The sequence below is a fragment of the Parasteatoda tepidariorum genome, chromosome 1 (assembly GCF_043381705.1).
Source record: "Parasteatoda tepidariorum isolate YZ-2023 chromosome 1, CAS_Ptep_4.0, whole genome shotgun sequence".
In the NCBI taxonomy this organism is placed as follows: Eukaryota; Metazoa; Arthropoda; class Arachnida; order Araneae; family Theridiidae; genus Parasteatoda; species Parasteatoda tepidariorum.
The window spans coordinates 91,113,181-91,140,533 of NC_092204.1; the positions used below are offsets into that span (position 1 = coordinate 91,113,181).

The 27,353-nt window shown below is 30.4% G+C and overlaps 4 protein-coding genes across 4 annotated transcripts; all 4 read right to left on the reverse strand.

Moving 5' to 3' along the window:
- Window positions 1–1,594: 1,594 nt before the first annotated feature.
- LOC107454642 (uncharacterized) lies at window positions 1,595–11,284 on the reverse strand. Its single transcript, XM_016071889.3, has 5 exons — window positions 10,716–11,284; window positions 8,786–8,906; window positions 5,803–5,942; window positions 3,060–3,207; window positions 1,595–1,961 (listed from the first exon to the last, which is right to left on the reverse strand). Exons 1-5 carry the CDS (start codon window positions 10,870–10,872, stop codon window positions 1,727–1,729), a joined length of 801 nt encoding a protein of 266 aa, XP_015927375.2. The 5' UTR covers window positions 10,873–11,284; the 3' UTR covers window positions 1,595–1,726.
- A 2,312-nt stretch (window positions 11,285–13,596) lies between these two features.
- On the reverse strand, window positions 13,597–23,361 carry LOC107454639 (uncharacterized). The gene is made up of 5 exons (XM_016071887.3): window positions 23,233–23,361; window positions 21,429–21,549; window positions 19,010–19,149; window positions 15,495–15,642; window positions 13,597–13,917 (listed from the first exon to the last, which is right to left on the reverse strand). Exons 1-5 carry the CDS (start codon window positions 23,267–23,269, stop codon window positions 13,677–13,679), a joined length of 687 nt encoding a protein of 228 aa, XP_015927373.1. The 5' UTR covers window positions 23,270–23,361; the 3' UTR covers window positions 13,597–13,676.
- A 1,934-nt stretch (window positions 23,362–25,295) lies between these two features.
- Window positions 25,296–25,703, reverse strand: LOC139426627 (protein FAM200C-like). Its single transcript, XM_071186029.1, has one exon. The coding sequence runs from the start codon at window positions 25,701–25,703 to the stop codon at window positions 25,296–25,298; it is 408 nt and encodes a 135-aa protein (XP_071042130.1).
- A 58-nt stretch (window positions 25,704–25,761) lies between these two features.
- LOC122271754 (protein FAM200C-like) lies at window positions 25,762–26,472 on the reverse strand. Its single transcript, XM_043054074.1, has one exon. The coding sequence runs from the start codon at window positions 26,470–26,472 to the stop codon at window positions 25,762–25,764; it is 711 nt and encodes a 236-aa protein (XP_042910008.1).
- Window positions 26,473–27,353: the final 881 nt, after the last annotated feature.

The window sequence follows — 27,353 nt, forward strand, 5'->3', positions numbered from 1 at the left end:
ATAATTTCAATTTGTTTTGTTAAATGTTATATGTTGTAATCTTTGGTGGCTTTACGTAATTGGAGTAAGCAAAGATCGTTGCTTGTAATTCATACCATTGGAATAAAGATAAAATGCATTTTACATCACTTGGCATTACTCGCTGCTAATTCATGATAGTTAAAATTTACCACTATTAGGTGATTTTCTCAGGTACATATCCTTTATGAGGGGGCACAAAACGCTTGATTCCAAAGTATCGGTATTAAAACTGCTTAGTAGTGGTGCAGTTTTTATAATTACTAAATATATCAATATAATATTGTATACCTATCTCAGTATATTTGGCACTTATTGCATAACCCTCAACATTTGAGTTAATACATATTTGTCAGTGCCAGCAAACTAAAGCCGAATTTTTTTTTAAAGGGAAATATTAAAACTTCATAAGGTTTCTGGAGCATGACCACTTCTCTATCTGACCTTCAGTTTACTGTTAAATTATTTATAAGTAGTGGTGGAAAAAGTTCTTTTAATTCTAATTCATTAAAATATTAATACGCTATCTTAGCTACCTGCTGGAAAAAAATATTTTCTGAAAGTACGGAAAACCCGTTGTAAAATTCTTATTAAAAGCAGTTTGAAAATTACCATAATACCAGTCCTATATATTACCGTCAGAGCTACACATGAATTAAGCGTTATCTGTGAATGGCGTTTTTTGTTACAGTTTTCTTAAACGAATATCCCATTAATCTTTCATGAACTTGGATTTTTAGCACATAGCTTACATTATTTTATTTCAATTAATACATATTATCAATATTAATTGAGCATTAGAGTCAATAATAGTATGCAGATTTTTTACGATTACCCAAAACACGAATAAGTATCTTTTCTTCTTATTTTTGCTTCTTAGTTCAGAAGTTACCTTTCTTTATTTCAATTAATACATATTACCAACATTAATTAAGCATCATTGTCGTCAATGGTAGTATGACGATTTCTTACGGTTCTTCTATAAAAATAAATACCTTTACTCCATTACTTTTGCGTTCGACTCGTAGTATATAGCTTATTTCCGTTATTTCAATATGCATATATTACCTTAATTAATTAATCATCACTGGCGTCAATTTTCTAAGTTTCTCCTAATCAAACTAGTACCACTTTCTCATTAATTTAGCTTCTGAATGCTTAAATATTTCTTTTTTCTATTTCATTACCATTGGTTTTAAATAAGTAATTTTTTAGATACACGTTTAGAAAAATTAATATAAATAAAATGAAAGCACGTGGTATCAGACAAAGGATAAATTTGTTGAAGCAGACCAAGCATGTTACCAAGTAATTTTCATTGAATTTATCTGATATGGCGCATATAAAATAATTAAATCATTAAATATGTGCAATAATTTACTTTTTGATCAAAAAGAGCTGCAAGCGATCAATCATCACTTATATTATTTTTAAAATATGCGAAAAATTGAGTCGTTAAATTTACGACAATGGCTAACGCGTAACCAATCAGAAAATTCCATTTCGTTTCTCACTCATCCTGCTCGAATGGTTTGTCGTACAATGTTCTAATGTCAACAGTGACCTTTCTCGTGATTTGAGCTTAGCTTTCGGTCTGATGGTTTAGGAGTCTATAAAGGACACACACATTCATCCACAGATATTCATTTTTATGTATATAGATTAATACAATTACAGTTTTATTTCATATGTGCTATATCGTTTTCTGTTAGAACTTTGTGTCTTCCATGTGCAAAAGATTAGCAAATTCTTCTTCTGTGGTTTCTGGGTCATAACGAAAATTTAAACTTTGCATCAGCCTCGTGACGTCGTCGTCATCGGTGAAACAAATGCTGTCCCATGGTCCTGCTTCTCTAATAAAATGCAAACATAATTCTCGAGCTGCCTCTCCACATTCCTTAGAAATCTGTTCAGCAATACAGCTTGACATTTCAATAGTATAGCTATGTAATGTACAATATACAATACAGTATTATGCATTTATACAATATAGTACACAATAAATACCATATAGTTTTATATTTTCTTTTTAAGAAATTGATGTAATAAAACAAATTATAAAATAATTTTTTTTGCAACTTAATTACTTTGTTTTGATCAATCGATAATTTAGAAAATAATCTTTATAGTAATAGAAGGGAAATTTGCTTGTTTATTTCTGTAGAAATATTTAACTTGGTCAATACAAGTAATGAAAGCAAATGCGAAAATTGAAGCTAAAATTGGAAAAACATAATGAACTAAAATAATAATTCGAAAAGCTATTTTTTTCCATAAAGGAGAAAACAGTTTAAATTTTTTTTATTCAGAACAAAAACGAAAGATTTGCGATGAGACGAAAAGACGTTGGTGGAACGATTGATGATGATTTTTGATTGATTTATTTTGAAAGTGATGCAACCTACCTCTTTTGTTTGAAAGACGCGAGAAAATTTTTCTGTGGTGATAGATTCTTATAACAAAACTGTTTTTTTTTGCTTCAAGTCTGGCAAAAATAAAATTACCTTCTTCTATTTTTTTAGCCATTCTAATTTTTATTCTGTATGTTGCAGCCAGGAAATGCTGGAAACTTCCTTTGTGATCACGTACGGAGTTCTCTCAGATATTTCTGTGTTCTAGCTAGTCAGAAAGTGGTCGAAATTTCAATTGCAAGATTGCGTCTGTCCTTGCATTACAGACAGGAAAGGGAGTTAACAGACAGGAAAGGGAGTTAATCTTCAGTAAGAAATAAGACATTAGTCACGTTGTATACATTTAAGCTGGAACTGTTTAATTAACTGTAAGACAGGTTGGCGAAAAAGTTTTGTCACAAGTAAGTGGCGTATGTGATTTACATCCAGTATTTATACACTCACATGATGGAGATTCGTTTTATAATAAAAATAAAATACGAGATTTATAAAAAAATATTTTTATTAACAATCTACCGTTAATAAATGTTATCGAAAAGTGCCACCATTGGTTCCAAACACTGAATAAGCTGCCGATTCAAAATTTGGATTAGTAAATAAAGATAAATTATGATGGCACAAAATACTTACTAGCACTTTTGTTTATTTCGATCACTGCCATCAAAGTTCAAATAAGCTGGATCTATGTAACTTCGTATCTTCTTGAAACACTCGGCAGTGAAATTCTTCGGTAAATTGTTTATAACGTTTTGATAGCAATTGCCATATTTTACAACTCCTTAAAAGAAGAAAAAATTGCAATTTCTTTTAAAGACTCATAACAAAATTGTAAGTAATTTTAGAATATTTTCTCAATAAACACAACTTTTTTTTGTTAAAAAATATTGTCAGCTTGTATTGAAAACGGAGATAGTGGTCAATACTCTCAGGCTATGTGAAAGCAGCAGTACTAAATAAGTAGAACTCAAAGTAGAACTTTACCTCGAAGTGGAACTTTAATTTTAATTTAGATATACTATCTTTCTTGAATATCTATAAATAGTTCGCAATTTTTAAAAATTTTTATGATTCCACAGAATGCAGCATTGGAGTTAGTTTTCAAGTATCAAAATATTAAATTACAAGCGTTTGATTTCTACAAAGCTGTGGATTTTCTTAGAAATGACGTTTTACGCCTATATCACAGTTAGCATTGTTAACTAAAAATGGAATATACTCAATTTATACTTTTTGTAAATAAAGTAGGAATTTCAAGGTTTCACTATTTTCCAAACTCCTCACCATTATCATGGGAATGGTTATCATGGTCATAAAGGCATCATTAATTTTCTCTCAGGCACTGACATTTAAAAAATGAATTATTATTGATTAGTTAATATTGAAAATATAAATTAATACAAAGATTATAATGTTAATATATTACGATTATAATAATATTCTCTCGTTTCTGAACGTCGAGCTTTTGCCCTGTTTGTGGCTTTGATCCAATTACAACCTACCTTCTATTTTATAAACAGTAAAGCGTAGATTATCCGGACCAATCGGGATCAGATCAGATCCGGAAAATCTGGATAATTTACAAATTTTGAAAAAGAACAGTTACGAGAAAGTTTTCAAATAACTTCCCTTCAAACTTTCTTAAGGCTTAGGATTGGCAATTGTTATAATGTCTATTATAGCATATTATACACGTTGTGTTTAAAAATTCTAATTTTTAAAATTTATATAGAAGCTGACCCCACCCACATTGAAACTTAGCAGAAGGAACGTGAGCTCTTTTTAAGGTTACCGAGAAGTCCATATTTAGGTATTCTGAAAAAAAAAAAAAAACATTTTCTCATTTTTGTTTTGTTTTTTACAAGAATGGAAGGTCGGAATACGATCCGTAGTTGGACAGTTTGGTAAATCGGCGCTCGGATAATCGATGTTTCACTGTATTTGATTCCGTGCGTTTCGTTCTTTTATTCAAGGATGTAAAGTCGTTAGTTGAAATATTTTACTCCGACTAAAACTCTGAAGTTTTCTTAGAGCTAAATTCTTACCTTGATTTATATTCAATAAGACTTTTTAAAAACTTCTTAGGAAAGTATTAATATTATTAGTAAATCAGTGTTCTATACAAATGATATATATTTTTCCTTTTATAAACGGCATCATATTCTACATATTGTGGCAACCTCCTATATTTCGAGAAACAGGAATCTTGCATGAATTCATAACTAAAAATATCGTCTACACTATTTAAAAAGCATATTTGAGGTTACCCCTTCGAACCATTATAATTAAGTCCTGGTACGTGAAAATCTGATAATTAGATCAAAAGTTATTATGGTAATTCGTGTTTCTGGCACACTGTGCATAAGCATCGTATTTTAAGATTATTCTTTGGCGAATATTCAAGAAATAGGAAACAATTACTTATGATTTCGTAAATTCATCTGAGTATCTATTTAATTAGTTTTTCTGTTTAGATAAATAAATTTGGTTTTACTATTTAGGAATCAAACGATAACCTATTAATATTTTTCTAAATAGTTAATAGATTTTTCTTAATAGATTTTCCTCTGAATATATTTTTTACCAATCAAATGCAGGCTCAAAAACGTTTAAGTAGGGCGAATTAAGTTTGTGATCTCTTATAATTTAAATAATCGTCGTAATACTCATTTGAGTAATTTTTTTCCATTTAATTATTAATACTCGCCTTACTCACATTTATAAGATCATCTTCCTAGAAAAATTATAAGATCGCATTTTTCTTTACTTTTTATTTTAATTTATAAGACCCATCATTTAATCAATCTTCTTTGAATCGAGCAAATTTTTCTAACACTGACTCCTGCAAATATTTCTTCAACTCCGACTCCACAGCCCTGATTTTGTTCTAGTCGTGGTGTTTGAATTGCGCATAATTTTTTCACACAATTATTTACAGATTCTAATTATGTGACTTCAACACTAATGTACTAAGTGCACAAATATAAACTTTGGTCATGAAACACTTTGTAACATTTTAGGAAATTGTCTTCTTAGACAAAACTGTTGTTCCAATCATAGGGAAAAATTAGATATTTCTGAGGACAAAAATAGAATTGAATGATATTATACTTAGTTTCTCCTGGTCTCATTGAGCAGTGGCCCATTGACAAAAATTCCCTTAAACACCCATATGTTTCGATCGAAAATCTTCGGAACATTCCTTTTTAGTAATCAACTAAATTGAACCAGACAGAGAACTTTGGGAGTTGGAATCATCTTTCGGGTGTAGTCATGGCTTTTCGGCACACGTTTCATTACTAATATTTGGCGTTTAAATACTCCGAAAAGTGTTTAAAAAATATTGTTTGTTAACATACAAATTACAAGTTTTTACCTTTGTACCAAGTAGAATTGCTGTCACAAAATGTATTGACTGCATTTTGAAATTTTTTAACAGTTCTCACACTATAGATTGTAGTATTTGAACAGGCATACTTATAATTGATTAGACATTCCAACATGGAGTTTAGCGCTCTGGAAATATAAATAAGTACAGTTGATGAAATTGAAAATAATAAATTTGATTGATAATTTTAAAGTTAAAGGGAATAGAGGGTTTCACTAACAAAAATTTCAGTGCTTTTTTTAAATATATGGTGTAATCATATATGGTTAATCTAATTCAGAGCAATCTGACACCAAGTGTAACAAAATACTCAAACAATTCCGAAATTACACCAAAAATACTGAAACGTATTCGCTGAAAGTAAAAAAAACAACATACATATTTTCTAAATTGGAACTGTTTCCAAACTCAAGTAATTTGTTTTAAGTTATTTATTCAAAGATTTGTTTTTGAAACTGTTTTTCTGAATACAATTTTTTTTTATTTTGTGAATAACGTTTCTCGTTTTGTACTAAGCTTATTTAGTTAAAAATTAGTATCTGATTTGAGTGCAGCATGTTGCTTAAATTCATACTAAAACTTGAGTATTGTAAATATTTTTCATTTTTTGGTCAAAAAAATTTTTTTTTGTAAAAATCCCATCAATTGAGCTTTTTTTTTGAAATTTAAAAGTGTGTTTTTTTTTTCAAATTCTTTGCACTTGTATGGTTTTTAAAAAGAGTATGTGTGGCTGTCTATTAAAAGTAGTTTCAAGTTATTTACGTGATTTTTATGATTTTTAATACGCTTGCAAGACGCCATATTATCTTTCTTTTCTTCGAATGTTAGCTCGAAAGAAAATTAAATTAAAAAAGTTCTTTGCATTATTTCACAAAAGAGTTTGCATCAAAACGGTCAAATAGTTTGTGAGAATAAAATTCAAGGAATAAATGTTTTATTTCATTATTCACAAACTATTTCACCAATTTTATTAAAATTTTGTTTCTTGTAATTTGAAAATACTCAGATTAAATTGCTGTAAATGTCCTGTGCCATGCAGTTCCAAATATTTTCAACTATACTTAATCAAAGTCGACAAAAATCATAATTTTTTTTAAAAGAAAGCTTAAAAAATCGAATTTATTTGATTTAAATCTGACTTTCTTAAAAAATTTAGTCAGAATTTTTCATTTTTTTTTACATTTATGAACCAAAACATCAGATAAAATGTATTAATAATACTTTATGCCATTTAAAAACAATATTTCAGCTGAAACAGTTAAAATTTTTTAGTAAAATAGTGAAAATTATTAGTTAATTATTAAAAAATAATCATGGAATATATAAAATAATAGCTTAATTTTTCAAGCTCAAATGAATGTAAAAGATTGGAAGACTATTTCTCAATTAGATATCTAATGAAAAGTAAATTAGTTTAGATTAAAAACAAAACTGAAGAAAATGTTTTAAATTACTCTGGTTGATATTCTTAAACTACATATTTAATAAATTTTAAAAGCACCAAAATTAAATAAACATGCAACTAAATGGGTATAATTATAAATTTTTTTTGAGAGCAAAATATTTTGCATACAATTAATGGAAAATTATAACTTAAAAGCTTCATGACACTCTTACGTCCACGTTTCACGCTTGGTCTTCTTTTTGATTCCTCCCAGTTTATTTTGAAATATAATTTATATGCAAATACTTTCCATTATTTCTTAATAAGAAACCTTTTTATGAAATAAGACTTTAAATAAAATCACACCCTAATAATGAACTTTTTTAATTAAATTGTATAAATTTTTTTTTTACTGAAACAATAACTAAAAAAAATCTTTTCATTTAAATCAATGCGTTTTTTAATGAAATAATTAAAGGAATATGCATGTTAATATTCCCTTATTTCTTAGTAAAAACCCTCGAATTTCATTGCAATCAAACTTTATAAAAATTTATTATAACTATCTAAATATCTAATAATATCTAGAAATCTATAAACTTTATAATAACTGTATTGTACAAGAAATACTTTATACTTAAAAGTTTAAAAAAAAATCAGATAGCTCAAACTGATAGCTTTTTGAAAATTCACAGTTGATCAACGATTATTTTTAAAAATCACAGTGATTTTTTTTTCATCTCAGTTTTAATCATGATTTAAATCAAGTGATATAGATTAATCCAACCCTGTTTTTAAATAAAATAATGAAAAATTGTAAGCAAATATTACAAATTATTTATTATACCAAATTATATTACTTTTAGATAACAAATTTTTACCGATAAATTACCAAAAATTATCGATAAGTTCTGATTTTTTTTGATTAATTGATTTTGGTAATTGGTACTATGAAGACAAGTTTGCTGTCGACCGGAGTGTGTAGGGGTCAGAGAACTGCCCTTGCATCAGAAGGGTTCTGGGTTTGAATCCCGGGCAAGACACGGATGTCCTTTCAATCTCTACACTACCTGTCTTTGCTGTGGGAGCAACGTTGGCCTACCTAATAGGATTCCCTTGGAAAAGTGACAAACAAATCTGTTCTATTGACACCTTAATGACGAGTGTCAATCGAGTGGGTATTGGAAAAAAGCCATCCAATCAGATGGAACTGAAAACTGCAGTTCATAGGATTTGGTGATAAACTCCTCCTAACGTCTCATAGAATCTATGCCAAGAATTCGAGCTGTATTACGGACTAAAGGTGGTCCAACAGTCTTTGTGTTTAACGCCGTTGATTGTAATTTAAAATAATAATAATAGTAATAATGAAGGTTGTGATGCAAATTGATATCTTTCCTGAAGTATCTTACGAGCATTTTGGCAACATCTCATAGAATCTATGGCAAAAATTCGAGCAGTATTACGGGCTAAAGGTGGTTCAACAGGCTTTGTGTTTAATGCCGTTGAGTTGAATTTGAACTAATAATAATGATAATAATAATGAAGGTTGTGATGCAAATTGATATCTTTCCTGAAGAATCTTACGAGCATTTTGGTACCATTTCCTCAGCGGTTTTTGGAAATGCGAATGTTTCTCCATCCTTTGAATATCGGCACTGCCTATAGTGACTTATCTGGCATATGTCTCTTCCTTGGGTAAAGCATACTGAAATAGAATGAAACAAATCAGATTAAAACTGTGCTATGCATTGATAACAGATTTTGAAATGCTATAAAAATATCAGAAAAACAATAGAAATAGAAAAAAAATCTTATGAATTTGTAATTTAAAAAAAATTGAGTTGGTACTTGATGATATATTTTTATCATTATCTTTTGTTTGTGTCGTCTCGAAATTGAGAATACCTTCATGATGCAAATGGCAGAATCGTTAACTCAATTATTTGTCATTTAATTGTTTTTGTTTTATAGACGGCGTTGGATAGGTCACTCATTTTTGGTTTCCCTGTTTAACTATCAATGCTCAACGTCGTAGCTTTGCAGTTTTGAATCTAGCCCAGAAGACAAGGGAACTCCTGTATTAATCATTAGGAAAAACTAACCTTCGAAAAGGCTTTTGAATAGAACTTACTCGAATTTGCCTTATACGGACAGGAAAGTCACGAAAACTTCTCACGGTTACTCTGATGGCAATAATTTTGAGATCCACTCATGCATTGTGAATAATTTATGTTAACATTTGTTGTGGTCGGTGCGGGTCAGATGCATTACTCAGACCGACGAGCTGTCACCGGGATTTGACCACGAGTCGTTTCATTGGAAATCAACCACACTAAGTAACATTGGTTCATAAGTAAAAAAAAAATGTGATTATCGACTATTATACCTCATTTTAAAGCTTCTTAATTGCAAATTATTTCCTTGATTTGGATTGCCTACTCTCTAATTTTTCTAATCACTGATTCATTAACACGCCTCTTCTCTAATATACTTAAATATTAATTTATTAATAGACCTATTCTCTTATTCAGTTAATCATTGATTCACTAAAACTCCTCTTCTCTTGCAACTTTAATATTAATAAACTAATAGGCTGATTTTCTTAATCAAATAACCACTAGTTCACTAATACGCCTATTCTATAAATTACTCAGTAATCACTGATTCTCTAATCACTGATTCACTAACACGCCTCTTCTCTAATATACCTAAATATTAATTTATTAATAGACCTATTCTCTTATTCAGTTAATCATTGATTCACTAAAACTCCTCTTCTCTTGCAACTTTAATATTAATAAACTAAAAGGCTGATTTTCTTAATCAAATAACCACTAGTTCACTAATACGCCTATTCTATAAATTACTCATTCTTGATCCCCTTAAATACTGATGCACTGATAGGCCAATTCAACTATTCGCCTAATCACTAGTTTATTAATATGTAAGTCTACTATACTCACTTCGCTTGAATATAGAGTGACTAATAGGCCTATTCTCTTATTCGTCTAATCACTGATTCATTAATATGCCTTTTCTCTAATTTCCCTCATACCTGATTCATTAATACGCCTATCTTTTAATACACTGATAGTCATATGGGTTGTTTAGCTTCTTTTCTTTTATTCATTAGTTAACATAATAATCATTCATCTTAACTGTTATAAAAGTTACTTATTTTTTAGTAAATAGATAAATATTTATTAAAAACTGTATTTCTTTAAATAAGTTTATTTTGTTTGCAATAAAGCAAACAAAAATGCCACAAATAAGTATTATTTTTTTTTGTCGAATTAAAGAGTTTTATTAAAAAATATTTATTAAAAACTGTATTTCTTTAAATAAGTTTATTTTGTTTGCTATAAAACAAGCAAAAGTGCCATAAATAAGTTTTTTTTTGTCGAATTAAAGAGTTAGTATTTTTTAAGCTACATATTTGCAAATAAAAATATTTTTTCCAGTTATTTTTTAAAAGTATGGACTTAAAAAGACAAAATATAAAAAATTATCTTACCAACATGCAGCATTAATAGAAAGACGCTGAAGTACCACATTTTTAGCTTTAGATATCCAAGTCGTTCTTGTAAAATATTCACAAATGAAATGACTGATACGCGCATTAAACCATCATACAGTAGACCACCACACATTAGACAAACAAATATATACATAGAGACTTCAAGGTGAAAATTAAGCACGTAAAGGAAAATATTAAACAATTGCGTATTTATATTAGTAAAAAGTATTTAAAAAAATATTTATTTGTACATCAAATTTTCCTGAAACTGAATCGGTTTAGGATGTTGATTTGCTTGTCATTTATTGATACAGTACTGGTAAAAATATTTTGATTCTTATTTCTGTTATAATATAGTTAATATATAATAGTTAAAAATTTTTTGGGGGGAGGATTATCTTTCGGTAAGTTTTTAAATTTTGTGCAAAGTCTTTTTTTGTTTTTACTTTATATGGCTACTCTTTTTTGAAATATGGTTGGAAACACAATAGAAATACAATAGTTAGAAACATATTATTCTGTAAAATTATTATTTTAAAGATATTTACTTGCCTATCACATTACTTTTCCTTATACGATATCGAAATCATTATTGGCTTACTGTGTTGATTTACCAGAAGTTTATTTATACAGCAGTAGCAAAAAAAATTAAAAGTTACATTTTTATTTCCTTTTCCGTCACTATAAAACTGTAAATAATTGTAAAAAGTACTTATAAATATTAAGTGTTCACGCTAAATAATAATAATAATTTAACCAAAAAGCATACTTTTAAAAATAATTTCGTAGATTAGGAATAAGTATCTATATAATGAGTGATTGAATAGTTTATTGGATAATTTTTCTGCAAAGTTTCTTTAGTTAAATTACGCTACCTTATAATTAAATTGTTATTCAATTCTGCGTCTTTACTTTGATTTATCGAAATAAATTTAAATAAAAAATTCAAATTAAAAATCATATCCCTTTTTTAAAATATCATATTTAGTTATGCCTTTCAGTTTTCGCTATTCATTAAACAACCATGAAGCGGTAAAAAGTATTACATTTACATTATGTACTTTACTTTATTACTATAAGAGTTGTTTTTTTTGCAATTGCATAGGAACACCACCATCAGATCGAAAATTAAATCTAATTTCACCTTTTTAATCTAGAGAGAATTATGTGACCACAGCCTCGTTATTTATCAAGTAGCTAATTAGTATTTTTGAACATTTATGCTTCATCTTTTGCTTTGAAATGTGTTCTGCTGTTCCCAATTCCTAAATTTTTTATTTAAAGGTTTGTAATTTTAATAAGTTTCAATTATTATTGTAATATTACTTCGGAAATATAATTTGCTTTTCATTTTTAACATAAAATTAACAAAATTATTATATTTTCATTGCTATATTTAATTATTTAAACGTACTATATTATTTTTTCTATTTTTGCTCGCTATATTTAAGACGCCATTTTTTTGGGGGTTAATTTTAGTGTATTTCAAAATTTCAACTATGAATTCAATTTACCTGCGCATAAACACCCCTAAATGAAAACCGCCAAATGTTGAAACAAATTTTATCGAAATACTAATTTTGGTCACGAGACCTTGGATGCTGGCCCACTGTGCAATCCAATAATTAAAATGAAACGAAAAGTACTAAAGCATAATTTCTAGTTAATTAATAACTTTAGAAATTGAGTTTCTAAAGTAGCGCGGAGAAAGTACTTGTATAATAACTTTTAAATTAAAAGAGGTCCCCCAATGCTAAACACTTTACCTGTCTAAAAGTTTAAAACCAAAATGCTGGAAACAGAAAAAATAAATTTTTTAAAACATTAATCAAAAAGTCATTGTTTTTGTTTACTTTCTTTACTAAAGACTAGTATTGTGAAATATTAAGAACAAATTAATATAATACGTTATTTATACTCCTTCTCGCCTTGCATCATTATCATTACACATTATTTATGCATATGAAATTCATAAATAATGGATTACAATATTTTATGCTCTAAAAATTACCCCGGGGAGCAAATTTTTAATTGCATTTATAAAGATTTTTGACACTGCCTATTTTGGGTGAGAGGATTTCAAATCAGAAATTAGTTTTGTCTTAAAGCTACAGATTTCTCAAATGACATTTTGAGTCTATTTTTTGACGAAATGTACAAGTTTAAAAACGTTATATACAATAGGGGGTCTCAAAAAAGTCTTAAAAAAAACTCCTAGGAGAGTTGGGACACATTATCCTGATTAAAATTATACAGATGTTCATTCTCGGAAGCATGCAGTTTTGAGAGGTTAGAGGCGTTTTCTTATTATGACATTTCAGATGCATAAAATGAAAGAAGCATTAAGTGAAAGAGTTCATAATATGGAAGCACCCATAGTGGCGTATGACTACATTTCAGTGCATGGGCTCCTGTGCAATTTTAATAATGAATAATGTGCCCTAACTCTCCTAGAAGTTTGTTGCAACATTTATACTATCCGTTATTACATAGAACGTTTTGAAACCAATAAATTTCGTGAAAATTAGATTGAAAATGCCATTAATAAAAAAACAGTTGCTTGAGCTTGGAAAGAAAAACCGAGAGCATATTTGATATCAGTGATACAAAAGTATCTAAGATCTATTAAAAAATCTCATGCAACTGAAAAAATGATAGTTCTCCAGTGTTATCTATTATGTTTCAGGCAAAATTGTTCAATTATGAGCATAATTTTTATTAAAAAATTTGCGATATGTGTAACATTTTTTAATTCTTGCGATTAGTGCTTTACTGATCTTACTTTATTAGTGACTGCTTAAGTAAATGCATTTATTATCATTGTTAGTTTTTTTTATTTTTAAAAAAAGATACAACTTATAAAAACGTCGCTAAAAGAAACTTTTTTCAAATCTTTTTTATTTTTTCTTTGAAAATGTACAGTGTTTGCAATTATGTGCTGCTTTTATGATAGTAACTTCAATCCATTTCACTCCTTATTTCGCTTTGCAACAGAGCAGCAAATTCTTCTTCTGAAGTTTCTGGATCAAAAGTGAAATTCAAATCTTTCATCAACTTAAAGGCCTCTTTCTGGTAATCTATACAAACAACATTCCATGGTCCAATTTCTCGTATCAGATGCAGTGCTAATTCTTTAGAGGCTTTTCCGCAATCCTTGGATAGCTTTTCAGCTAAGCAACTTGCAACTTCGATAGTGTTACTAAAATACAAGTAAATTGGGCATAACAATTGCTTTTACAAATTAAGAAATAGACATTTGACTTACATAACGATTTGTAACTATTAGAATTAAGTTTTGTAACCAGTCTCCAGTTGCATGGTGACGAAAAAAAAAGAAGAACAAGCTAATAAGTAGATATCAACATATGTATTTTTACATATGTCTATAACATCAACTCTGAAAACATGTCTACATTGTTAGGGGTTTTGAAGTATTTTATCTTACACTGTAAAAAATTCTGGATAAAATTACAGTAAGCATTAGTAGCACACTGAGTGAATCCATTTTTACCATAAAAAGTAAAAATCTGACATATCGTAATTTCTACAATAATAGTATTTGCTATAAAATCACTGAATCACTGTAATTAAAAAATATGACTTTAAAAATTGCGAATGGAATTTTAGGGTAAATTCTTCCCGACGATTTGTGTCAATAAAATGGATCAAGTGGTTGCAAGAAGCATATTATTATCCATCTATTTCTGTAGAAGACGACCGGCGGCTGAGTAGTAGCGTTTCACGCTCCCGTGCCACAGGTCCTGGGTTCGACCCTCGAGCTGGGCAGGGTTGACTCAACCGTTCATCCCTTCAGTGGGTTGATAAGTGAGTGCCAAGCATGCTTAGACCGCCTACCCGGAACATCTGCTGCTGCACCCCAGAGCCCAAGGTCAAGAAAACTGAGATGGGCACAGTAGGCCTTGGCCCTCAAGGGGCTGTCGCGCCACTGAGTTTAGTAGTATTTTTGTAGAAACAAATGGTGTTTTGTTCTGACGATAATTTATTGTTATTTAAATAAACTTATTGTAAAATTTAAAAAATAAAATGGTTTCTAAAATAAGAACATTCAATTTCGATTTTCTCCTTATAGATTACTATTCTTCAATGATAGATATAGAATAACCACCTGAACTCAGCTAACAATGAACGTGTTAACCGATTAGATAAAGAAAATTTAAAAATAAAGGAAATAGGTAAAGATAAATGAATTTTTTTAATGCCAGCCTTAATGATAGTCGTTATTCAGGCAGAAAATATTAGTTGATCACTCTTTCTGGGGCGCCATATTAGGTGGACCAACGTTGCTCCCGCAATAAGGACAGACAGAGAATAAAAGAACATTCATGCTTTGTCTGAGATTCGAACTCAGGACCTTTCTGATGTGGGGTCAGCATCAGATTGTGTTTTTATTAAAAAATAAAAAAAAGTAATTTTTAATTATATCTTCTAACTGTTTTAAACCGAAAAAATTAAAGAAAGAAGTCTAAAAGATTTAGTTTTTTGAAATGAAAAGTTAAGGATTTTATTTATATTTTTTGATCTCGTATTTTACAAAAAAAATGTAAAAAATAAATTTTTTTTTAAAAAAAATTAATTTTTTAATAAAAATCATGTAAATAAAAAATATGTAAATAAAAGTAAAAGTGAAAATAAACGTAATTAAAAATTTCAGTGAATTTTATTTTAAATTTTTGTTAAATAAAAAAAAATTACAGTAATTTTTTAAAAATGATGGTATAATACATTTTTATTACATCATAAAAATATAATACTTACTAGCATCTATTAAGTTCTGGATGATTATTAGGATCATTTAAATATGCCAGCTTCGTGCCCATTTCTATTTTATTTCGGCAATTCTCAGTGAAATCCCTTGGTAACCTTGATTGAAAAATTTCGAAACAGTTTCCGTAGTGTACCACTCCTAAGAACGAAGGTACGTTTCATTTTTTTAAAAAAATTTTTACTCAAGCAAAACACTCATATCAAAACCATATAAAGTAACTTAGAGAATAAGTTTTGTGTTTTCAATTCATAAATATATTGATTTTAATTCCATAGTAGAATTAAGTTTTCAAATTTGGCACAGTACAGCCAAATTCAGCTTTTAGCCCACAAAATGTATATCGATCTGCTGTCGAAATTTTATTATCATTAAAAATGTTGCTGAATTCGAAATTATTTTATGCCACTCAATTTAATAACAATAAATTAATATATAATTGCGTTATATGGAAGGTTATATGCCTCCCTTAATACATATTTTTGTAAAATCTTGTAAGAAATATAGCGAAAAAAGTGTACATAATGCTGGTCAAAAATTAATAACTAAGAGAGAAACAATTGAAATGTTTTTGAAATATAGAGAATCACTTTGGGAGAAGTCGGGGTGTCAAACGTCACAGCCAGATAAATTACCGAATGAAATTTAAAAAGAAATTGTTTTTCACATTTTCTTAAAGTTCTTCTGCAATCAAACAAGTTTAAAATCATCTTCTTGTTTAATAATACGGCGAGATATGAAAGTGTTTCCTTTTTTCTAGCTTTGATAATAGTTTAAGAACCGTAATTTGTATTTGGTTTAACTTAGTTTTTGCAAAAGAGTGAAGATTACGTAATAACCTGAACGTTCTAAGACCTAAATGCTGAAATTTAATTACATGTAGCTTTCTAGCCCCACCCGATTAGGGTATACTAGGACATTAAACTCGGTACCGGATAGTCTTGTAGCGAGGAGAGGTCCGGCAATGGCCGATTAACGTGCTAGGCCATTGTCCGTGCTTTTAGCTCTATTAAAATTACATAAAAACAAATGGAGAATGGCAAAAGCTTACAAATGATTTTAATCAATTAGGAAAATAATGTAAGCCTCTGGAATAACTTTTCAGTCTAATATTTAGAGATGTACTTGGTACTTGGAACCAAGTTGAATCTTTTACCTGACAGGTCAAGGGTACCCGGTTGTTGCTGTTTTTATTTTATTTTGTAACTGTCATTGAATAGCCGACCAATTTTTTTGGGCCTACGACTACTGATGTTCAACTCCTACTAACTACGACTACTAATATTCAACTTTGTTGTTGTCGTATACCTCTTGTCAATACTGACAAGCCTAAGCGGGGAGATGGCGCTTCTTCTTGTTATTCTAGTGGCGCCATCTATGGCTATGAGTTTGACTTCTGCCATACACATGCGCCACAGCCCGTTTTAGACGGAGGGCACATTAACACACCATCCACCCATTCGCAGATCGTAATTTTGACCTGAACCAGAGCACGATCAATCTCCGATCCAGTGCCCCAGAGGTGATGATTTGTTAAAGGAAATCATATGACTTTGTGATCCCGACAGATATAGCGTGCTCCAGTTTCATACTCGGGGAGTCTTCGCCGGTGGGGTGCGAACTCACGACCTCTTGTCCATTGGCCCAACGCACTACCAACCACGCTATCCCGGCTATAGGTTACCCGATAAAATTTGGATTTATTACCTGTGTGGGAAGTATATTATTTATGTAAAATAATATAAAAATGGTAATATTTTATTCGAACAAGTTTTTTTTCTTCACGATATATATTTCTGAGGAATTTTTTTGCGTTCTAAAGTGCATAAAAACATATTTTTATTTTTAGAGATTTTTAAACAGTATTTAAGAAAATGTTTAGAAAAGCAAACTTGTATGACTAATTGGATGTAGAATGCTTTACGTAAAAGTTTGCTGTAAAGAGGAGACATTTGCAAATATAGTAAACTTTATAATTCATTAATTTTTCATTTGATTTGCTTAAATTTGCTATAGCATTTATTAATGTAGGCATCTGTTAAACGTAAGATATTTTAAAACTATTTTAATATAACTGTTTGGTTTATTAAATCAAACAGTTTGTGCATTAAATTAAAATATTTTAACCATCAGAGTATCGCTTTTATTTATCGGATAACTATAAATGTGATTGACGTGCAATGAGATCTGCGTCAATACTTTTTAAATTTTTTTTCTTATAACTGGATGTTGAATAGAAGATTCTAATAGCGGTTTTGCTGTTACTGACGATTTCACCTCCATTTCCAAGTAATTTTGAACCCCCAAAAGATAAAGTAACTTTTGATCAAGCAATTTGGGCAAATTTGCTTTTATGAAACATTTTCTCTGCAAAACTAACGCGTATTTCTGTTACACAGATAATAAAAACTCGAAACCATCTATGATTAACCAAACGGTAAAAGAACTTGAAACCAGACTGGCTGGAAATTGAATTTATTGAGCTAATGAGTTAGAAACAAGCTTTCTAGTTTAGTTTAAGAATACTGAAAAATACTGAAAATTTAGTTTAAAAATACTGATGGCTCATTTTATTCATACATGCTTCTTTTCAATCTAAGCAAAAAAATAAAATAAATTATACTCAATGTGTTTCAAAATTAGTTTTTTTTTGTCAAGTTTATATGACTTGAAGAAAACAAAACATAACTATTTGCGAATATCATAAAAATAACTACTTTCATAAAAATTATTTATCGATTTTCGTTAGCGAACATATTTCTCTTTTCCGAAAATGTCCACATCATCCTGAATTAAGATTCTGCATAAAAGCAAGACCTGTCAAGCCTAAACCATTTCAGCCTGATTATTTGGAACAGCACTTCCAAGACTGGCAGTTGTGAGCCAGAAATATCTTTTAGCTTAAGGCTCTACAATATCGTGATTAACGGTATTATTGTGGAAATATAGTTCTCTTCACGGCGCACATGCCGCCTTCACTTCCCAGACAAGAGATATCCATCTATCTGAAGCTGGATGGGCCATCGCCACTGGGGATCGAGCCCCAGTTCTTCACAGTGACAGTTCAGTATCTAAATTTCTGCGCCATCACGGAAACAGATAAAATATTTTGATTTCCAAGATTTAAATAATGATAAAATATGATATAAATTAATAAATGATGAAATATTTTATTTTTATGTACAGTTTTAAGGTTACTGTATGAATGGTGGTTGTGACTAACATAAATGAGTATTACGCGGCACTGGATAACCGGTAAAGTTGCCCTGATCCAGGTACCAAGTTCTGACAGTAGAAATTGAGTAATGGTGCACAGTGCCGGGTAGTGGAGTTATTTTACCAGATCCGGATGATAACTGGGTAGTAAAAATCTGGTCGAGAACCGGATAATTTCCGGATACTCAGTACATCACTACTAATAATTGTAAATTTAAATTGTTTATAGTAACATTAATTTATTAAGGTTCATTTATTTTTAAAAATATAAAACTATATTTTTCAATATTACCTTTAAACCATACTGAGTCATTATTACAAAATGTTCTGGCAGCTTTCAATACAGATGACGTTAATTCCATAGTTGGCATTTCTGGCGAAGGGCATTTTTCTTGATAATTAACTAAACATTCAGCAAAAGGTATGTAATTTCTAAAGTAGAATAGAAGTAGGTTAATAACTTATGGGGAGGAGTTAATGGTATTGAAAATAATAAGGGAACATATTTTGAAACAACAATGATAAGGAATGTAAAAAAGGTAACCATATATTATGTGTATATGGATGGTGTACCGTATTCACCAACTTTAACATATTGTAGTGCATCTACCACTAAAAAAATATAATTCCAATTCACTAGTATATAAGACATTCTAACTCGGTTCTATGTTGGGGTACCTGTCCATAGATGATGGTTGACATTCTCAATAGCAACACTTCCCACATTGGTGACCCGGACGTTAAATGAACATGCCTACCTTGACAGAAACTCCCATTTCGATATTAACACGCCTATCTTGACAGTAATGACCACTTCCATCTGAAAACGCCTATTTCGATGGTTGGTCCACATTAAACAGTTGACTTGCTGCTTGTGACTGCGACATTATCCACCTCTTTGCGCGGTTGGTACTCAGTCTCGATCACGCACAACGTACAGCGTATACACTTGACTGCTAAAGGCAACACAGGAGCTCCCACGACCGTGAATAGCACTCAGAAAATACAGTGATCTTAATACAGCTCTCCCGGTTTCTCACAAAACAGCAACGAATCAATTAGTGGTATCCGTTCATCGAATTCTATCACAGATATAATTCTGGTGGGGAGTACTGTAGTGTATCTATAACTACAAAAATATGATTCAAATTCAGTAGTATATAAGATGTGTTAACTCGATTCTATGGTGGGTTACCTTTTGATAAATGAACGTTGACATTATCGATAACACTCTCCCCTCAATATGTATATTTTTTAAATTCTTATCAAAAAGGAAGCGAAAAATCACTAAAGTCATGGGCCACAAATTAATATTTAAAAGAGAAAAAAATAATGAAACTTAAACAAAACTTGTTTGATTGCCGATGTGAACCGAGATAAGTTGAAAGGCAATCGTTAGAGCTTCAGCAATCAATCTTCAAGCTTCAGCAGGAAATCGATCTAGTTTTAGTGTTCTTCATTACACTTTCTTTATGATTGATTTCGATAACATTTTTGTTTTATCCTGTATTAAATAATGATTTGTAAGCTCTAAAGTACACGAAGAAGAGTGTTGTCCCTTGGAAAAATTTAGATTAATTACATTATTATTTAGATGTTATTCAGATTTTACAATTTATACTTATATTTTATACTTTATATTCCATTGTTTAAATTTTAGATTTATAGATTTTATTTTCGAATTAAATTGATTAAAAAAATTGTTAAGCAATTAAAAAATAAAAATTTTCTAGCACATGAATTCAAACCAACGCAGCTGATAGCATCTTCTGTTACATGCATATACTTACATATACTGAATGCGAGCTTCTTCCACTGCTTGGTGTATATAAGGTCTAAAGTACTGTTAGGCTATCACGAGATGATTTTCGTACTCACTGACAGCAAAATTACTGAGAACGGCTGATAATTAGTATAATATTTCACAAAGAGAAAAAAAAGTTGGTAAAATTATCACACTGCATGGTAAAGACATTTCTGGTAAACCCACCCCCATAATTCTGGTGTTAAAACCAAAGTATACGAATTTTAAACCATTCATTTGGTAATTTTTCCGTTTATATGGTAAAAATTCATCGAAAATTCTGATTTTAAAAATTCAGTTTTACGACATAAATAAAAAATGCAAAACTAAAAAATTAATTTTACCGAATAAATGGTTCTTTTGCCATGCTCTGAGGTATCATGATAAAATTACCAAATTTTTCTTTCACGTTTACCAAGTGTTATCACATATTATAAAACCATATTTTATTGATAATTTTACCAAAATCATTACTAAAGTATTTAGGTGAAAACTACCGAGCTTTTCGGCGTTCCAATAGTTCCAAAAACACGCTAAATTGTACCATTTTTTGGTAGTTCTGACCGCAATTTTTTCAGTTCATCTTACTTTTTTTTAAAATAATTTTTACAATATTAATTAAGGGTGGTCGTTACAGAACACCCTTTATGGCTCTTTAAATCTATTCGAAAAGTTCAGTAGAAGAAGGTACCAAAAGATATTCTGTGTTCAATGATACGAAAGATGGGGTTTAAAAGCATGTTTTATTCAGCTGTATGTTTTCCTTAAGATTATTAAATATGGCGATAGGAAAATATGTTTTGTTTAGCATCTTATGTTTTTTAAAGGTGATACTCTGAATGCTCAAAAATATCACCGAGAACCTTTTTTCACGAAGCCTTTGAAATGATAGTTATGGTTTACTTACAAGCAAAGCCTCTCCAGAGTTTTGGCTGTTTTCGGAAACATCAACTTTTGATCCTGTTTTGGCAGCTGACATACATCTCTGACAGATGAGTCACATATATTTTCCCCATTTCCAAACCACACTAAAAAAACGAAAATGGATTGTGATAATAAACGCCATTTGCTAAATACACGATTATTCGAAATTATCAATCTTACTTTGACACGCAATAAATCGAAATAAAAAGTCTCCCAAGATTTACGGAAGTTTTGGGTTTTGCCTCCATTTATTTAATAAAATGGTATCCACGAAAGAAAAGAAGACAGCAGAAAAGCTGTATTAGATAGTACTCACGAAAGAAAAGAAGACAGTAGAACTACAAGACACTTTTTAAAAATGGAGCACTACAATAAAAAGGAGAATGCATTTTAATTGAGATGGTCTACCCATATGAATCTATAACGTCGTAGAACCTTTTTATTTTATTTTATTTCAAAGTTTCATGTATATACCAACTAGCTCACAACCATTTGAGAAAAATATTGAGCTTCGTTTCAGATAAATTCAGATATATTTGTGAACAATGGTCAGTGAAAAGCTCGACTAAAGAGTGGGTATGTGTCAGCAGAACTGTGGAAACCATTTGCCATGCATATACCTACACTGAAACTATATTTATTATAGTCTAAGATTGATTTATAATTATGCTGGGTGTTTTATGAATCTGAAATTTTTTTTAAAATTTAAAATATAAATTTTTCATCTAAATTATTTCTTGCGCAAATATTGGTATAAAAAAGCAGATTGGTAAAGAAACGGATTGAAGCAAACATCTCTACTTGATTCTGTAGGGATGATGTTCCATGTAGACTACCATGCTATAAACTTTATAAGTGAATAAAAAGTCGGAACTTTAATTAAAAACTCCTATCTTTTATCAAAATTATTCCTTGTGTAAGTTTTGGCTTAACTTGCATTAAAAAAACTAACAAGAAAGATAATGCGAGAGATAATAATAAAATCATTTTCGTTGTTTGCTCTTTCGGAAACAAGGAAGTGATTTTTCGAATAATCTTTGAACCGGTTCTTCAGGGTTTTAGGACAAATACTTGCAGCTTTATTTGTCGAAGTTTGATATGATTTCCCTATAAAAAATCACAGCTGAATTTGTAAACATTCGCCGACCGAATCGTGTAGTGGTCACGGAGCTGGCCTCACATTAGAAGGACCCTGGGTTCGAATCTCGGACAAGGCATGGAAGTTATTTCATTCTGTACTATCTGTCCTTACTGTGGAAGCAACGTTGGCCCACCTAATATAGTGTACCAACAAATCTGCCCTACTGACATCGTAATGACGAGTGGGCATCGGAAAAAGAATAACCTAAAAATAATCTAAATATCTTAGAGCACTATGCTGGTCAGTTTGGAGCGATCATTTCAATATTTTAATGCCAAATGATTGGTGTTGCCATCTATCAGTCACAAAACTACTCTCAAATTGAATTAAATTGTGTAAAAAAGCACGTATAAGTAATAAAACTTATTTATCTCATATTTTCTTATTAGTATTGCACGTAAAAGTTGAAAATATAGTTTTGAATAATTTGTACATGCACGAACAATTTACTTCAGTGTTTGGTGTCCTTAAAAACTTTCTGTATTGAGTATAGAGTTCAATTCTTACTTTGGCTTTGACGTTGAAGCTTTTGAGTTATAAAAACTTACTGCGCTAATGTTTATTACAAAGCAAATTTTTTCAGAGAAATGGTAACTGTGAAAAAATGATGCATTTCTTAATTTTAGCACAAAATATAAATACTTACCAGCGCATAACAAGAGAAAAGTAGTTAGAAACCACATACTAAGATATAAAAGTAATATCTTTAAATGCAACGTGCATAGAGCAAAATGATTTGGCTGATAAATTTCGTAAGCAATTTAACACACAAGTTGAAATTGTTACAATTTTTCAAGGTCAGAACAATGAGCAGGAAACTGCGATTCATCTGTCACAGTCTATGACAACTCTGTTCCGTTTTTGTCTTCATTTTTTCTGACAAAAGTATAGCTCCACACAAAACTATTCTTTTTTCAATCAATCATATTATTTCTTTGTATACGCAAGATATGTGAAATAATAATAGCCATTAAGTTCGAACAATATAGTCCCTGAACTAAAATTTCAAAACGCACTGTCAGTATCTAGAGTGTAGCAGAGAAAAATGTAACCGACAAATATTTTCATTTCAACAACTTCTTTTTTCTACTGCTGCAGAAAAAAAATGAAAAAATGGAGCTTTTTATCCGTTCTGCCGTTTAGCCAAAGATATTATTATTTTTGTTCACATGATGTCCGAAAGTACACTGTAAACATTTTTACTATATCTTAACCCCATAAACGGAAGCAATTGCTTAACACTAAAATGGTGTTCCACTACACCGATCATCACACCAACCATGATCCATGAGCCTGTTGCACTCCACATGCACGCCAATTGGATGCCAAACAGCGCGAATGTATATCAATATATATACTTTATAAAGGGTGCAATTAAACTTAATATACTTCATGAAGGGAGCAATTAAATTTAATATACTTTAAAGGGTGCAATAATTGAGAATGCTAGCACCAAACTACTGATCATTAACACCATTCACGAATTATTTTCACGATTGGAAATACCCAGGTTAGGATATCGTCAGTGGACTGTTTATAATCGAACACGATCTACAGAACCAAAGTTTGCCATTACAAGATGCATTACTTGTGTACTAAGATTGGTTATATTTGAAGTTTAAATATCTGGCAATTGTATTAAATAATTTTGTAATGACTTTGTATCCACCCTCTTCAGTTTTGTTAAGTTATCTAAATTCGTATTCATAATCTCTTTGTACTATGTGTTGTTTTGATTAACAAACTAATTTTATTTTTAGAACTATACTCCGTTACAAGTTAAAAAAACATTGCGATAGAGGATTTAAGTATTTAAGTAATACTCCGCAACTGCATATAGTTCCGTTTTATTTCGTTATCACTTTTAAAACATTATAAATGCTTTTAAAAGTTAAACACGTAAGACAGAAATTTAATTCGTGTCCTCTCTTACAATATATATCATAGAATTAATAAAAAAGGTTATAGCTTCGTAGTCCTACTGGAATCCAAGATTCGGCAGCATATTTTGGTAAACAAGAAGAACGTTCGTTATTGAAAAAGAAACAACTATATGACGTTGTAAGAGCATTGGATTTGATCTGATCACTAAAAATGGCACGTCTTAGCATGACATGCTCTAAACAAATCAAATGCGAGATAAATAATTTTTGCTTTTGTTTCTCTGTAGAAAAAAATCGTCTGCAAAGAAACAATATTTATTATTATTTCATCAGTTTATTTAAATGCGAACAGGAAGAAGTGTATTTGTTACGATTTTTAAATAAACTTTTTATTAATTCTTATTTCGTGTTAATCGATTTTTGCTGTTAATCAGAAAGCTAGCAAACAGGAGGCTGTACAACATCGTTTGAAGTGTAGGCGATGCGCTGGGAGTTTGGCATCCGTTTGGCTTGCACTTAGATGCAAACAGGCTTTCTCTTAAGGCAGTGTTTCTTAACCTTTTTGATACAATGGACCCCTTTTAAAAATTTTTAAGAAGTCACGGACCACCCCTCTGAGTAAAAAAATTGCAAAAAACATCAATTTTCAGTATTTAATTTATTTTAGCATTTAATTTTATTATTTCAATAGTATACAAAATATTTAAAATTAAAATTTTTAGTCTGAAGGTTGTTGCTGCTTTTCCTTAATTAATAAATTGAATAGAGGGATGGTTTTCGACAAAGCAACGAGCATAACATGTTTAACATTCAATCGATAACGATGTTATGTTTTTATTGTCACAACTGTGGAAAGTCCGGCTTCGTTAAGATACACTGTAGCTAACGGAATTATAGCTGAAATAGCTCGCTTTACAAGCAATGGGTAGGCTTCTTTCACAGAAGACCAGAACTCTCCGAGTGTTTTTGAATCGAAATCCATTTTTAGCAAGGACTTTGTTCTAAGATCAATAAGCTCATCTTTGGCAAGGTTCATATCATCGATACAGTCAATATCACAAAGAAAAGGATGACGAATCCACAACTCATCTTTTATCTTTATCTCATCCAAATTAAAATATTTTTTCAATGAAACTTGAAGTACTTCCAGGTGTTCACAGATTTTATTTTTTAAGTTATTCAGTAACAAATTATCTTGCCAAGATCCATTTTCAGAAAGCACTTCGTCCAACATTTAAAAGTTTGCATATATCTCATTTTGAATTCTATTTTTTTCAAAGTGGCATCTTCAATTAGAATGCTTGTAATTTCTCAGTTGCATCCATAATGGTGATATCGGGTCCTTGAATTAAAAGACTTATATTGTTCATGTGGTTAAAATTATCTGCCAGGTAAGCCAATTTATAGGTAAAATCTTTTTTGTTTAAATATTCGAAGAATGAGTTATCTTTTTCTTCTAGAACAAGTGATAATTCGATCTTCAACATGAAAAATTGTTTCAAAACCTGCCCTCGTGACAGCCAGCGCAATTCCGTGTGGTACAGAAGTACCTCATGTTCTGCGTCCATTTCTTGACACAGCGTTTTAAAGAGACGATGATTAAGAGCTCTACGTCTAATAAAATTTACAGTTTTAATAACTTTTGATAATGCTTCTTTTAAGCTGGTTGGAAGAGTTTTTGTAGCCAGCGCATGTTTATGTAAAAAACAATGAGTAACAAGAACATTAGGAGACTTTTTTTTTACCAACAGGGCAAAACCAGATTTATTGCCAAGCATCACAGGTGCTCCATCTGTACGAAGTGAATGAAGTTTTTCTTTCCAGCCGAAGTCTTGTTTGGTAAAGAAAACATTTAACATTGCTAAAACATCAACTGCCTTTGTAGTTTGCAAAAGAGACTCACAAAATAAAAATTCTTCTTTGATAGTATCAAGAGACACGTAACGAACAAAAACAAGAAGTTGACTATAATTCGAGATATCTGTAGTTTCATCCAGTTGCATACTAAAGGGAAATGGCGATACTTTCAATTCATCGATGATCTTTTTCAAGATATTGCAAGAAATTTCAACTGTTCTTGAATGTGTCACATCATTTGAAAATGGAATTGCCTCAAGTTTTTTTTCTCTGTTCCAATCTACAAACTAATTCAACCATCTCCAGCGCACATGGCTTAATTAACGTCTCTCCAATAGTATGCGGTTTCTTGCTTTTAGCAATATGATATGCAACTTTGAGAGATGCCTCAACCAGAGGTTTTTGTGGAATACCAAATCCAAGTTTGTCTAATGTTCCAGATTTCAAAAACTGGGCTTTCTTCTTAGTAAAAAATTCTAGATCTAGTAACCTGAACAAGGTGTCAAATGTACGTAGCTTGATAGGGGATAATAAAAATAGTACAGCGGACGTCATCAGGGGGTTGCCCCTGATGGTGCAAACTGAAAGCCGGTTAGTGGAGGATGTTAAAAATATGACAGGGATATTAGAGGGCTGTGTGCAGTCCGTACTGAATTTGGGGTATCACCTAGTTTCAAATATGTATGTATTTTCACCTTTTAGAAAGAAAAAAAGATCAATGTTATTTAAATATTATTGATCCAAACGTTTTAAAAATTAGGAGCAGTCGGTGGATCCCCAAAATATGACCCATGGACCCCTAAGGGGTCCATGAACCACAGGTTAAGAAACCCTGTCTTAAGGAATAATGGTTTTTTCTTAACTCGCAACAAAGTATAGTACATAAATGCATCCTAAATGAATGACTAGTGATTGCCTTGTAAAAGCAACTTCATTGATTCTTATGTGTATCATACCTTATTATAATTAATAAATTTTAATATTACTAAGTAACAATAACAAAAATGATGAGAATTACTGTACACCA